General features: G+C 39.6%; 1 protein-coding gene across 1 annotated transcript in view; it reads left to right on the plus strand.

Annotated features, from left to right (window-relative positions):
* The first annotated feature begins 1,004 nt into the window (after positions 1-1,004).
* JMY (junction mediating and regulatory protein, p53 cofactor) overlaps positions 1,005-15,478 on the plus strand; it is a 58,183-nt gene continuing 43,709 nt past the window's right edge. The window contains exon 1 of the mRNA XM_015848570.2: positions 1,005-2,259. Within this exon, the coding sequence (XP_015704056.1) occupies positions 1,483-2,259 (777 nt within the window). The 5' untranslated portion in view covers positions 1,005-1,482. The remainder of the gene's footprint in view (positions 2,260-15,478) is intronic.

Consider the following 15,478-nt stretch of genomic DNA (forward strand, 5'->3'; position numbering starts at 1 on the left):
GTCCCTTTGAAACATAATAATCTAGCTTGTTGACTGAGTAACTGCTACTTCCAATATCCCCACTAATAAGGTTAACTAGGTCTCTCATACATGGTTTCCAGTTTAGTGATGGGATCCACACACACTGTAGTGTGACAGCTTGTTTCTCTCCAGGTAGTCAGATCCTCTTAGGAGGCAAAGCTACTCTCCAGTAGTTGTTTCAGTTACCACAAACTTTCCACTTTTCTAAACTGTGGAAATCAATCACAAGTCAGGCTGATCGGGCCGGGCTCATTGGGTGCTATTTAACTAACTTCTTAGTGATGAAGAGAACTGAATCACAGAATGGCTGAGGCTGGAATGGACCTCCAGATGTCACCTGGTACACCCTCCCTGCTCAAGCAGGACCAAATGGCTTTTCAGTATCTCCAATATCTCCACTGTTGAACTCTCTCCAGTAAACCACATTAGGGGATGAGCATTGCACACAGCACTCGAGGTATGGCCTCATCTCCCTCAGCCTGCTGGCACCATTCTTCTTAAGGCAGCCCAGGGATACCAGCAGACTCCACAATCCTCAGAAGGGTTGTTCCTAGCCTTTAAGAAAGTCATTTTAATTTTTTGCTGCATTACTCAGTGAAGTTCATTGACATACTTACTTTAGCCACTCTTAAGAACAAAACAAAAACATGAAAGCCTGCCCTTTATGACTTTGAGTGACAAGTTATGAGTGTCCAACAATAAAGAAGCTGCTATAAAGGTTACTGGGTGCTCCTTAACAATGTGATTTTGAGAAGTCGCCACTTCTTTGTTTTGTATTTTTCTTTTATTTGTATTTTTCCCCCTGAGAGTACACCTTTGGCAATACACAACAGCTCTTCACACCTGACTGCACAGCTTTGCCGCTGCATGAGAACAGGCAGCTGCTTGTGCTATTTGATATATGACTCCCGAACATGAGGAGGGTTAATGACCACAGAGCCGGGCCCGCCCACTAACGGCGGCACGTTCCGCTCCCATCATGCCCGTCCGCACTGTAGGCCGTAGGAAGGGGCGGCCATGTCGTGTCCCCGCCCACCCTGCGGAGCTCTGGGACGGCGCTCCGGCTGCGGCAGCCAATGTGGACGGCGCGTGTCGGGGCGGGGGCGGAGCTCGGCGTTGAGTTGCCGCAGCGCCACCGCTGCTTGTAAACAGATCCCGCCCCTGTGACGTGCGGCGGTACCTGAGCGGGGGCAGCGCGCATTGTCCGCCTTGGCGGTGCGTGCCGTGAGCTCGGCCCAGGCCCTGTTCTGCCCGAGGATCCTCGTCGTTCTCGTGCCGTGGCACATCGCTCCCAGCGCTCCACGCCAGCCGCCCCCTTTCTTTCCCCCCCGCCCGCTCTAAGATGGCTGGCGGTGGGCGGTGAGCGGCGAGGGCTGCAGGCTGCCGGCCGGCCGGCGAGCGGGGGCGGCCGACGGGACGGGAGCGGAGCGGAGCGGCGGGGGGAGGCGGCCGCGCAGCGCCATGTCCGCCTTCGCGCTAGAGGAGACGCTGGAGGCCGACTGGGTGGCCGTGAGGCCTCACGCTTTCCAAGAGCGGGAGAAGCACAAGTTTGTCTTTATCGTGGCCTGGAATGAGATCGAGGGCAAGTTCGCCATCACCTGCCACAACCGCACGGCGCAGCGGCAGCGCAGCGGCTCCCGCGAGGCCCGCGCCGCCCCCAAGGCCTCCAGCCCCGCGGCGCGCAGGGGCGCCGAGCCCGCCCTGCTGCCCCGCGCCGAGCGGGTCGAGGCGCTGCCCGGCAGCCCGCTGCGAGCACCACGGGCCGGCACGGCGCGCAGGGCGGCGCGGGGCGCGGAGGCGGCTGCCGAGGAGATGGAAGTGCTGGAGCTGGGCAAGGAGGACGCGGCCGAGGCGGGCGCTCCCGACGCGGAGCCCGCGGGGGAGGAGTGCAGCTGGGCCGGACTGTTCTCCTTCCAAGACTTGCGCGCCGTGCACCAGCAGCTCTGCTCGGTGAACTCGGAGCTGGAGCCCTACCTGCCCGCCTTCCCTGAGGAGCCCTCGGGCATGTGGACCGTGCTGTTCGGGGCACCGGAGCTCTCGGAGCAGGAGATGGACGCGCTGTGCTACCGGCTGCAGGTCTACCTGGTGCACAGCCTGGACACCTGCGGGTGGAAGATCCTGTCGCAGGTGCTCTTCACCGAGACCGACGACCCCGAGGAGTACTATGAGAGCCTGAGCGAGCTGCGGCAGAAGGGCTACGAGGAGGTGCTGCAGCGGGCCCGCAGGCGGATCCAAGAGGTGAGGCTCCAACGCCGTCTGCACCTCGGTGTTACTTTTCCCTTCCTCTGTGATACTTTCTGTAGTAGTTCGTTGCACTTGGGCCTGTCTTTGCAGAGTTGACTGAACCATGGATAAGTAGCAGCAGGGAACTTCTCTCTAAAGTCTCCAGGGCCAGAATTTAAAAGGTGCGGATTTGAGTCTCAGCGTGGTGTGGCTCGTTGCTTTACTCTCAATCAAATGCAGACGTTTGCGAGCAAAGATCTTGGGGGTTTGGCAAGGTCTTGCTGCCAGACGTATGCTGTTGTGTTGCTTTGAGCTAAGATGGGTTTGGAGCCTGTTTAATAAGAGCGGCAACATGTGGTGTTTATTTTGCTAATACATTTTAATCATTGGAGGCCAGAGAGTTTGGGCTCTGGGAGCTGGATCTGGTATTTCAATTGAGATGGTGTCTTGTAGAACTGGCATAGCTTGAACCCACCATAGCCTTGGTGGATTCTCAGAGTTGGGTTTTCAGCAAGAGTGACGTGGTCCTAGCAAGAGCTCTGCACATTGCCAGTGTCTGACAGACCTCAGGTGCTGCTGGATTTGCTGTCTCGCTTCCTCATACCTTACTGCTCAGGCAGAAGCAGTTAAGAAGGTTGTTTCCAATAGTTTCTGGATTCAGCATGTGAGGGTTTTTTTTAAATATATTTTGCTATATTTGAGGGTGTGTGAGACCTTAGATTTGCCTTGTTGAAAAGGAGATTCTTGTTTTTGTACTTCTGTGGCCTTATGCAGAGTGCAGAAGGTTTAGGTGGGACTACGTGTGTGAATCATGTTGTGGCATTTATGGTTTTTGTAAATGCTATAAAGGTTCTGCTGTATGGCTGTAAATAAAGTTTAGCTGTTTCTGTGACCCACGTGTATCCTGTAGTGTTGTGTTTTCAGAAGTGTGTGGTGGTGAAGTGGTGAATGCTGTTGTTATATTTTGGTTTTTTTTGTTTGTTTTTTTTTTAATCTTTGGCCTATGGGCTTATGTGTAAATGGTATAGTGTTGAGTCTGGGTAGGATTCTATGGTTTCTGTAGTGATTAAAGTTACAGAGTATTAGAAAAATGTTGTCTTTTCAGTGATGAAATCATGACAAGGGCATTTCAATGCAGCTCTGTCAGATACAGGTTTATTTCCAAACTGTTAATTTAGGATATATCCTTGTGATTTTTTTTTTTTTAAATTACTTTTTCCCATTGGTATTTAAAGGGCTGAATTCATCACTGTTAATTGTTGCATACTGCTAGTCATAAGTCTAACAATGTTCTGCAGAAGTTTTAATCCAAAGCATTTGGAATTGTATCATCTACCATTTTTGGCTGCATAAATGATTGGTAACATGTGCCTAGATTCACTTGGCCTTCTGCTGAGCAGTTTTTGGGAGCAGCTAATCGGTATGAGAAATGTTCCTGTTAAATGTGGAGTCTGGATACTGGCTATCTAATTCAAAGTGCATGGTGTTTTTAAGAAACACCCTTTCAAAATTACTGTGCAAGAATGATTTGCTTCTTGAAGAATCTCAACTTTGATCTTATTAGCACCAGTGCTGCAGTCAAAAGATATCAGTTATCAGTAGTCACTACAAGCTTTATCCATAAGCATTCTGTTCTCTGTTTAATGTTCAGAGTCTGGTGCAGACAAAATGGTAGATGTTGTTTGTGTACTTGACTACAGTACAGCGGTCCTTTCTCATGGAATCTACTAGTGTGCCTTGTGTCAGTAAGCTGTACTTCTGTCTCTGTCCATTGTGTAAATCAATCCTTCTTTAATTAAAGGTAGTTCATGTTTAAGAAAAGAAACCAATAGAATGACCTGCACTTTCCCTTTTGGCTCTCAAGTTTCTCTTTTCCTTACTTGTTAGTGGTTTACTTGGTCCACAGTGTCTTTCTTTGAAGCACATGCTAATATTGTCTACCATAGAATTTTAGGCAAATGAAGCAATGGATGATGGGTGTTGGTATTTCTGAAGTAAAAGTTTCTCATAGTTTTAGGTAGGACCTGCTGATTCAGTGTTCCATCTCACAGTTTGATTTACTTTTCTAGGTATACCTGAAATCTGCCTGTTAGCTGTTGAGAATGTTGGATTAGTTGAATTAATAACATTAAGCATTTTACTTTTAAATTTCACTTCTAAAAGAGTTTTGGAGGAGGTGGAGAAGGGAGTGAAGGCCATTGGCAACTGAAATAATAAGGAGGAGCATAATTAATATAGAGGACTTTCATTTACTTAATACTGCATGAAATACAAGTTTAGAATGCCAAGACTTTGGTTTAACGTGCTAAGTTGTGCTTCTGAGGCTTATAATTACTTCCTGTATCTCTTTTTCCAGGACTATTTTCTGTGTACAGTTATAGTATTACTTCAGAAGTTTCTTATGCTTATGTTTTTTTGATGTGAAGGGACAAAGTGAACAGCAGAATCTCTCTTGCTCATTGCTTCTGCTTCCCCTACGTGGCCATCTGTTGCTCCAGTTTATTCTCACAGTAATTAATGGTTGTTGCTTTTTGTAATAGGCATTTTTATCTCTGTCACAATTATAAGCCTTTGGTAGGCCAGAAGAATGTTACAACTAGAAACAGACCCAAGATGAGAAGAACAATAGTTGCAGAGTAGTTGTGTGACATGGAATTATTTTCTTCTGCATAACTTAGTGGTTTGAAAAAGCACATCTTTTTTTCCAGACAAAACTATTAATTCTATAATAACTTAGGAACAATTATGTCAAAGTGAATTCTCGTATCTAAGGGAGTTATTCTGCCTCTTTTTTTTTTTTTTTTCCCCTTTTTCTTTTTCTTTTTTCTTCTTTTTCTTTTTTAAACTACTAGACTAGAGCCCTGGTTTATTAAAATTTATGCCTGTTTAAAAATTCCTTGGGCTCTCAGCTATAGAACTGAACTCCCAAATAGATGTAAAACCAGTTAATAACCAGATAAAAAGATGTTGCTATTTCAAAACAGTGGATACCACCAAATCATTCTTTAGCGTTACAGCTTCTTGGCCAATATTTCTAAGACCTTAACATTTCGTATCTAGAAGGCAGAAAAGGTTCTTTTCTCTACTCCTTACTGACAGTTTCCTGGCTGCTATAATGTGGGAGGACCTTTTCAGGCTAAGTGTACATGCTTGTAAATCTTTGTGGACATAGTAATATCAAAGATGGTTACTACATATTTGTCATAGCTGTGTTGGCAAAAGGTTGAATGTCGTCACAGTTTTACTGAATAAGAAGTGCTGTTAGTATAAACTGTGATTAACAGGGCTTGGTGGCATAGTTGTGCCAACAAACATGTTCTATTGTATTCTTATCCTTTTCTTGCTCTTGCAGAGCAAGTTGTAAGTAAGAAAGCCTCTCTTTACAATTCATGCCTACTTTGGCATGTTTGAGTTAATGGTACCTGTAAATCTCTTTTTCTTAGAGCACAAATGCTGCAGCAATCTGAAATTTGGCAGGTGATGCTGAATGCCAGTTATAAAACCAGTCACGGATTTGCTTTCATATTGCTGTTTCTCTGTGTAACCTGTGGATTCCTATTACCGTAGGCAGACTGAAATACCACTGAGAGTGGTATTTCCATCAAAATTGGTGTAGCACCTCCATGAAAGAGGTACAGGAAACTGAATCTTGGATGTTAGCTACAACAGATAGATTTTGGAGATGCAAAAGGTGTTGTGGGATAGCAGAGTATTGCTGAGCATTCTGGATATGTAGCCCATTTATGTTTGAGGTCTGTTTTTATGTACTCCGTAGATACAGAGGTAATGCTTTTTTTTTTTTTTTTTTTTCTCCTCCTCTCTCTCTCTCTCCAGTAAAACTGTTTGGATTCATTTTGAATACTTTGTATTTTGTAAAGTAAGTTAGTACTGGATGAAACACAGTGTGTCACTAGTTGTAGGGTGTGCTCTGTACAGGCGGTAAATAAGCCCCACATCTGTAGTAAGTACAGCTCTGTGAGAATACTACTCTGGCTCATACCTGTTGCTTTCCAACCAAAGATGATTTTTACTTAGTGTGTTCTTGAAGGCCATCATTGTCCTATTTACCTAATCAGCAGTTGGAGTTATTAGCAGTCTGTTTTGGCTGTTACAGAGTAGTCTTGAAGTAATAAACATTATACATGTTTGGCATTTTAGTGGCTGGAAGTGCACACCTAACTCCTTCTGTAATTATACCCAGTATACAGTAGTGAGTATGTATCTTCACAAAAGCAGAATTAAATGTGTAGTGGTTCTTCCCTCCATATTCTGCAAATGATGGAAGTGTAATGCGGGTAGCTATTTTGCTTTTAGAAGTTTCTAAACTTTGGAATTTCAGTGAATTTCTGAAATGTGTTCTGTGTATGTAAATAAATGTTACAATTTAAATGCTTTTTATAAGGATTTGATATTACTCAAAGACATGGAAGTGAAGTTGAGAGGGCTGTATCCCTTGAGAGATGCTTGGTTCTCTGTAGCAGCAAGGGTGAACAAGTACCTCAGCAGTTTAATCATATGGTGGACCCTGTTGCTGAAAATCATAGCTGTTACTACACGCCATTTTAAAATACATGTTTTGAAATGCCTTCTAGGAATTTGGTATTTAGAGTACGTTAGACCATCTTACTACCATGTTGTTTTCACTTTAGTCTGTGAATTAAAACCTCCTAAGTCTGAAGCAAAATAACTTTATCTTTTATCTGGAAGTCTTTTATTTTTCTTCCTTCTTCTGTTTGATATCTTCCCAACTAAATGCTTGCTTTTCTGCTATTTTATTTTACTTCTATATAGTTAGCAGCAAATTGTGTGTGATTGCTTACGACTTGTTTGCAGGTTAATTAGTGTTTGGATACTGCCTTTGTTTTTGCCAGTCTTTTTGCACTTTTTCCAGCCTCAGTCAGATCCTTGTGTTGTATCTGAAATTAACACTTTTTTTCCATCTCTTTTTCCTTCCTGTTATTCTAAATGGCATATGTATGTAGCTAAAGTTAATATGTTGGGTTTTTTTGTATCTTGCTAATTTGACAAGAATTAGCTGAAGATGTATACTACTACTGTTTCTGTAAACATTGAAATCCTTAAAATAATGTACATTTCTTACATTTATTTGAGAAAAAACAGGTCTGCATGTAAAATTGAGTTTTCCTTGATAAAATTTAAATACTCCATGAAAAAAAATATTAATACTTCCTGTAGAACATATCAGTACTATTCAGGATGATGTTTAGTAAGCTTAGACCTAATGTTTAGAAACAGAACAAAGCAGCTTGCCAGTCTGTCTCATGTTTTTCTTCCCTACTCAAACACCTGGGAAGAAAGGAAAAATGAAATAAAATGCAGTACATGCTCTGTTTAGCAGTGAGAATTGGGGTTGAGGAATCATCTTAATATTGCAGTTGAGGAAGTATTCTGATGAGAAGTTTATTTGATATCACTTTCAAACCTTGTTTGTTTCTCTAGATGTGGAGAGAGATGTTCTGGCTGTTAGGCAGTGAGAGCATTTTCATATGTGAGGATACTTTGAAGAGGTTTGTACGATGCGTGTAAGAAAAACACTCCTAGATACAGAGTTGAGTGTGTTTGGTTTTTTTTCCCCCTTTATATTTACATTTCTTTGTCTTGCATATTTTAATCCATTTGCTAGCATTGCTTTCCTTCTTCTCTGTTTAATGTCTTATGGGACAATGCCTTTTAAAGCTGCTTTTGATATCCAGTAAGTTTTTTCTTTCCTTGGTTTCTAAGATAGTATTATATAGACAGGCTTAGAAGAAGAAAGCAGATTCTATTAATTGCATCTTCCTATGTTTCTTTCTATAATATACTACCAGAAGGTGATCAGTATTATTTATTTAGGAGGGGGGAAAAAAAAAAAAGCACAAGTTATTAATTTACAATGCAATAGATAGCATGTAAGTAAGATAATCTGTTATATTGTGTTAGAAGTTGAGCATTGTGCTTTATTGCTGTTTAGCATGATAGTACTACAGGGAAGGGGCGTATAAGGCTAATGGCACATGTAGATTTAACTATACTATGTATACTGATCTTGATGTTTTTGAGGAAAGGAGCCTAAGCTGATATACTTCTGGAATGATTTGAGTTATGCATTTTGTGTATTACTAATGCTTCTACAGTCATTCAGAATAAGAATCTTGGATAGTTCACAAAAAATCAAAATCCCTGCTTTACATATAGTACTATTTGATAGCAAATATGCAAGAATGTTTTAGAGAAAACTAACTGTTGTTCCATTACGAGAAGTAGCAGTTCAGTCTCATCAGAAATCTGCTAATGGTATCTGCAAGTATATGAGTTAGTGTCTAAGAACAATTGTTAAAGCCCATGCATAACTGGAAATGGCATTATAAAAATGTAGGAAATAGTCTAAATTTTTTGGGTAGGAGATTGGATGATCTCATAGTATCTTCCAGTTATGTGTAAATTTATTAGGAAAGTGTGTTTCTGCTTTAATTAGTTTGTTGTTGAAATTTGCCTAATTTCCTTTTTCTGAAGAATTTGGTCCTGAAATATGAACCAAACTGTTGAGCTTGTCTGAAGACTCTATGAAGAATTTTGACACATAGGGCTATATTTTAACTTGCGCCATATCCATAAACCTCTCCTTATTTTTTGACCTTTTCATCCATGTTCTTGATTCCTGGTAATTTCTAAATGGAGGCTCTTTTGTGCAGTTTGGATTTTACTTCTAAACTCTTACAGCTGTGGCCAGAAAAGTGCTTCAGTGTGAAGTCAGCTCCCTGGCACACTGATCTTTGAAAACTGTCGTGTGGCACTACTGAGATTAGATGTAAAGAAAGTCCTGCTGATTATCTGCCTATGAGTCAACTGACTCATCCCAGAAGTTGTGACAGAGGTTAAGAAACCTTTTACCCATAAGCTCCTATCTCTGCATTTCTTTTCAGTTTATTTTTTTTTTCTGCCTTTAGTATTTGTATAATAAAAACTATCAAATGGATGTGGATTTTTTTCTGTCCTGTGTAGGACAGACAAACATTACACACTCAGAAAGATTTGAATGCTCACTGAATGTTTTTCTGTTTTATTTTATTGTTTTTGTCAAATAGTTGTTCAAGAAGAGATGTTGCAGAACACTTCCATTCACCAGCCTGTTCTGCTCTTCTTTTTTCCCTCTCAATTCTGAAAGTGGTGATTTGCTTTGTACAACTGTTATACTACTTACCAACATGCATTTGTAAACAGCCATTTACATGGCCTTCCTTTGGAAAAAAACAGTGCTGTGATATCAGTGTAGGGAAACTGGATTATTTTTCCTTTGAAAAGTGTTCAAGTAATTAGTTCAGATTTGTTTGCCATGACTTGCAGGCAATGTATGCAGGTCATTTAAAATGAGTAGTGCTCTACTTTCTGCACAGCAGCCTTGCAAAGTGGCTTTTCTTTCAGATACTATAGGGAGAGGGTTTTTCAGTAATTTGGAATCATAGATTATGATGTTAGAAGATGCCTCTGCAGATTTCCTAATCAAGCCCCACTGCTAAAGAGATACTAATTTAGATTAGTGGGTTTAATCCAGGAAAATAAACAGTCTCTGGTGGAATTAAAAATAAACAATAATAATAAAAAGTAATAATAAGAAAAAGTTAAAAATCCTGAACTTCTTCAGGTATTGGAAGTGTTTAATAGGTAAATTGTATGTAATGTTTCAGCTGTGTTTTATCATGCTGTTGTATCATGTGTATTTTATGTATGTATCACATTCTTTTCCTCCCACTTGCCGTGAAAGGAGGAAGAAAACTGATCCAGATGGATATAAATCTGTGTTCATCTGATAATAGTTAAAATTTCTTCTGAAATGTTTTCATGTTGTGAAGGTAATTTATAGCCTGCTATTTATGTGGTATTTGCTACTGGATTAGGAGATAAAGCAGCACTTCATGAGATGGGATTTCAGGAGTTTCTTCATATATCATAGCTTAAAAAGTAATAGTGACCTTTTTATTAATAGCTTTTAATGTTGTATTCAACTTCTAAATAATATAAGCATATATATTATTTTATCTTATAAACTTTAAGAATTTGTGCTTCCCATTTAGACAGGGCTTTTTGTGTGACTTCACCATTGCATAAAATGGCTGTGGAGGTTGTAACAATGTTAAGCCATTAAAGTTACCTCTGAGCTGTTGTCCAGGGTTTAAAGATGCCCATCATCTTCACAGCTGTAGGGAACTGAAGAGATGGATTGCACTGTAATGCATCACCTACCTCAGCTTGCAGATCGTGGGGCCCCTCCTGCTTCTCGGTGTGCTTTCCTCTTGTACATTGCTGTCTCTGGGTGTAAACTTCAGTAAACTAATCCAAGGGAAATAGCTTTCTGCTGGGTGCTGGGTTAGCTTGTTGAAGTTCCTGACAAGTAACAAAGTTACTGAGTGCAGCAGAGAACGGGTTGCAGCTGATGATAATAGAGGAGAAAAAGGAGTGGGGATGGAACTGGAAGAATGAAAGGAAGAGGGATGGGAAGTGGGATATCCTTTCAGTAAAAGCAAGGCATAAACTCAGCTCAGCTTTAAAAAGTTAATTAATCCCTGCCATTTCTATGAGACTCACGTTCTTGTAGCTCTTCACTACTTTTGAATTAGATTTTTAAAAGCCTAACATTACCTTAATATCAACCATTTGAGAATATCTGCTACCAGGCTTATTGCATTGCACTGACGAGTACTAGTGTTGCTCTGGAAGTCTGAGTCCCAGAAGTTAACTTCAGTGTGATGTTGATAGTATTGCTTTAATTTTTCAGTTCCCATCATATTCTCTCATTTGCTTACACGGAAAACTATTTGCTGTTCAGCAGAGCGAGTTTGGCTTGGTGTGTCTATCCTGACATTGCAAGCTTTACACAAAGAAAGGGGCTTTAGGGTAGTGAAGTAATAATTTGCATTGCATTAAATGATTAAATACTTGTTATATAGATTGCAAGTATTGACACAGTTTAATATGTTTTTCTGCCAAATAGCATTGCAGAGAAGAATAGGGTTCATGGACTAAAAGTTGATGTACATAATGGCATAGCATGAACCCTTTGCATCACATGTGTTCCATATGTTCTGAGCCTTTTTGGGGGGCGGGGAGGGGAAGGGGGTGGCTGGAATGGGATTGGGCCACTGCAGAAAAAGTTCCTTAGAACTCATTAATACGTGACAGCTCTTTGCCAAGCCTTCGGGGTGAGGTGTTGCGTAGAAGTTTTTGTTCAAAGTTGCCATGTTCCACCTGATTGGTGATTCATTAGTGACTATGTTTTAGTTATTGTAACCTGTTCCAAAGTGAAGGAGTTCCGGAGTACCATATTAACTTTGAAGTAAGGTATTTACCTTGCATTTGTTTTACTCATCAAGTTACATTGTAGTGTAAATACTTATTTCTTTGTTCTTAACAGCAGAAAAATGTCTAGCAGTCCTATATAATTAGCTTTTGTTTGCACGATTTATGTAGATTATTTGTAGCTATGTTCTTTCAAAGTAATATACTAAATTCAAATACCTGAGTTTTATGGCTACTCACTTGACACAACAGCATAATTCAGGAGTGGCACAGCCACATCTTACTATATGATTAGACAAGTTCCATCTTCAACATCTTAAAATTAATGCTACTTTACTATGTTGTTCTGCATACTTTTGTCTTGTTCATAGAAAAGGAGGTGGATCATTTTTACTTGTTAACACGCCCCTCTTTAGCTTTTGGGAAGAGATTTTGTGTGCAATACATTGTTGTCAGTTGGCAGCTTTAAACGAGCCTTGTGATGTTCCAAGTTATATGTGGAATGTACCGCTAAGATTTCTATTTAGAGTGTTGTGTGGAAGGAGAGAAAGTTCATTGTTCAGTAACACTGCATGCATGAAAGTAATGTTTGGCTCTGTTGGCTGCATTAAAATACTGCTTCAATTTTACTTCCCATTACCATTTTTTTCCTTTTTTTTCCCTTTTTTTTTCTTTTTCTTTTTTTTTTTTTTTTTGCTATTGTGATTTGTTTTCTATGTATTCAGTGCTTGTTTGACAGAGTAGCTGCATATTTTGATGAACTTGTTTGTGTGCTTTTTATGCACTTTTTCTTTCTTTTTCTTTTTTTTTTTTTTTTTGCTATTGTGATTTGTTTTCTATGTATTCAGTGCTTGTTTGACAGAGTAGCTGCATATTTTGATGAACTTGTTTGTGTGCGTTTTATGCATGTCTGTTTTGATTACTTTAGAACAGTCCTCCTGCAAACAGCCGTTCAGAGAATCCTCCTTCCTTAAAAATACAGACAGTGACCTCTGCTATGCATTGGTGTAGGCTTGAATCCTCTAACTTCAAAAGCTTGACTGGGGAAAACAAACAAAAAAACCATTTTGTCCACTCAGTAGGTGGAGGAGGATTGCTTTATGTAGCAATTATAACCTGTGGTTTCCAAATCAGTTCAATACTCACTCTCTTGTATCTTCTTTCAGTCTTAAGAGCTTAGATAGGTGAGATGAAATGCTGATTCTTACACCTCTAATTCTGAGCAGCATTACAGTGATTTATTTATGCTATTCCAACTCTGTGTCCAACTTTTGTATTCTTTCAGGTGGCAGGGCCACCAACCTCCAGAATGTCCTAGGAAGGACTGTTCTTTTAGCCTAACCTCTAAAGGTGATACGTGAATACAGGAACATGCATGTAAGAGAGAAAAGTCATTTACAAACAAATTTTGTGTAGCTGAAGCTCCTGCATATTACCAATATGTGTGTCTGGGTTATGAGCATCAACAAGAATGCATTTTGTTTAAAGACAGCTTGAAAATAAAGAACATAAACAATTTAAAGTATGTTCTAATGTAAGAGCTTGAAGTTTAGAATCAGTTACTAAAACTCTTTCCAAGTTCTGTGTGCTATTTTTATTTTTTTTTATTTTTTGGAGACTATTGCAAGTTTATAGCAGGAGTATTTAGTTTTTTTTTTACTTAACACTGATGTTCAGTCAGAAGTATGGAGCATCTTAAAAGTACTTTTTCTGTAGTATTGTAATTCGTATACAGCGATAGGACTATAGGGAATGGCCTCAATTTGCACCAGGGGAGATTCAGGCTGGATGTTGGGAAATGCTTCTTCTCTGAAAGAGTGGTCAGGTGCTGGAATGGGCTGCCCAGGGCACTTAGATGTGTTGAGGGACATGGTTTAGTGAGAAGTATTGGTGATAGGTGAACGGTTCCACTGGTTGATCTTAAGTCTTTTCCAACCTTGGTGATTCTGTAATTCTATGATAGTATATTCTGTAATTACTATATATTAATATCTATAATAATAATACTAAATACATTAATATATATGATACATTATACTATATATTATATATACTAATATATACAATAGTATATGATATATATTATTATATAAAAATATGTGCAAATTTAGGAGGGGATTTAAATATTGTTCATTTTAGCTACAGTTGGATTTGTGGCATGTTCATAGAGTTTTTATAAATCATATAATATATAAAAGATTAAAGTTCTGATAATAATAGCAAAGATAATGTAAGAAAAGGCCCTTCACTGATGGCTTTGGAGTAGCCTCCTAGCTGGAGGTGGCTTTCACAGAATTGCACTGTCATCTGTATAGATTTTAAAGATTTATTGACAAAATATATTTTTAATATTGAAGACAGAAATAGTCTTTGTTATGTAGTGGAAGTGTATGTGCAGTTAAATCAGGGGAAAAAAGAGTTTCCTGCTGACTAGAGTTTATCTGCATAATAGTTGCCTAAAATATATGAATTCATTTAGTTGTGAACAATATAACATCTGTGAAACATCATTCTTAAAATAAATACAGTATTGAATGGTTATTGCACTAGTCAGGCCTGTACAGGATATTACTCTGCCCTCCACCCACTTCATTAAATAATATCATAAAAAAAATAAAAATAAAGATGTGAAAGTAGAAGTCTGAATGTTGAGCTGGTTATAGTAAATGAGTGGTAACACTGAATGTCTGCATTAAGAATTAACCATTGGTGGGACAAAAAATATGCTGCAGAAATTGTTCATTTATTTTATGCTAACAATTTGGAAAACATACAGTTTTAAGGTGCTGGGTTGGCTGAAGCATTTGGCCAGCTTAACCAATGTCTTTGTCTTATTAAAATGTAATAGCTGAGTTTTTGTATTTCTGTAACAGAAATTAGATCCTTTAGATACTTCCTGTGTGGAATTTGGAACATGCACAGTTAAACTACCTGTGAGACTGTGGGGGGCCAGGTTTTTCTTATGACATTATTAATTCAGTGGATTCTGTGCTAGACCTAGCATTAATGTTATCTGATAGTCTAAATACTATCTGGATGGCAGCCAGCTGAAAAAAAGGCTTCATCTGACTTGGTTCCTGGACAGGAAAGGCTCCCTTGGACTGCTGTAGAGCAGAATGGGAGGGCGATAGCACAGCTAACAATATCTGTCTGCTCTCCCTTTTAGGACTGATAGCAATAAACCCGATAAACCAGCCTCTGCACCTCACTGTCTTACTGGGCCATGTCTACTTGGAGAATCTAAGCTGTCATGCCTCACTGCATTGGTGAAGAGTGTAGTAATCATGCCAGTTCCAAAAAAGGAGAGGATACGTATAGGCATTCCTCTATACCCTTAGACTGTGAATATCATAGCTGTCACTTCAGATGTACATCATATGAACTGCTGTGTTTTTCTTTTCCAAAACCGGATCATTTGTATTTCTTCAGTCTGTTCTTCCCCTCATGTAACTTTTAACTCGAGCAAAATTTGAGACAGCAGTTTTACAGTGTTGATCTGATGGAACAAAATGTATACATGCTTTTGAGCTGATTTGCAACCTTTCTAAGAAGTTTAGATGTTTTTTTCCACTCAGATGCAGATTGAGCCTTTATACGGATGTGTTAATAGGCAGGTGTGTGTAGTGAGGCTATCTGTATTCTGTGCTAAAAGGCAGGTAATTTTTCTACCTGTTTTGAAGAATATCCATCTGTGGTAGCTCTTCAGTCTAAATCAAAGAAGGTGGTATTTGGTTGTTTCTGAGTAGCTTTCCAATGTTGTCTTTTAATTCAAACTCTAATTATGTGGAAGTTGCATCACCATTTTCATTCAGGAAAAAAAAAAAAGTCTTTGCTAGGCACAGGACATGCAATATGTGTGGTTTGTTGCTGTAGGAATGAAGAAAGGCCTTGTATTAGTAATCTAAGACAATAATATGTGTTGCGTGAATAACATGCCCTT

The sequence above is a fragment of the Coturnix japonica genome, chromosome Z (assembly GCF_001577835.2).
Source record: "Coturnix japonica isolate 7356 chromosome Z, Coturnix japonica 2.1, whole genome shotgun sequence".
NCBI lineage: Eukaryota > Metazoa > Chordata > Aves > Galliformes > Phasianidae > Coturnix > Coturnix japonica.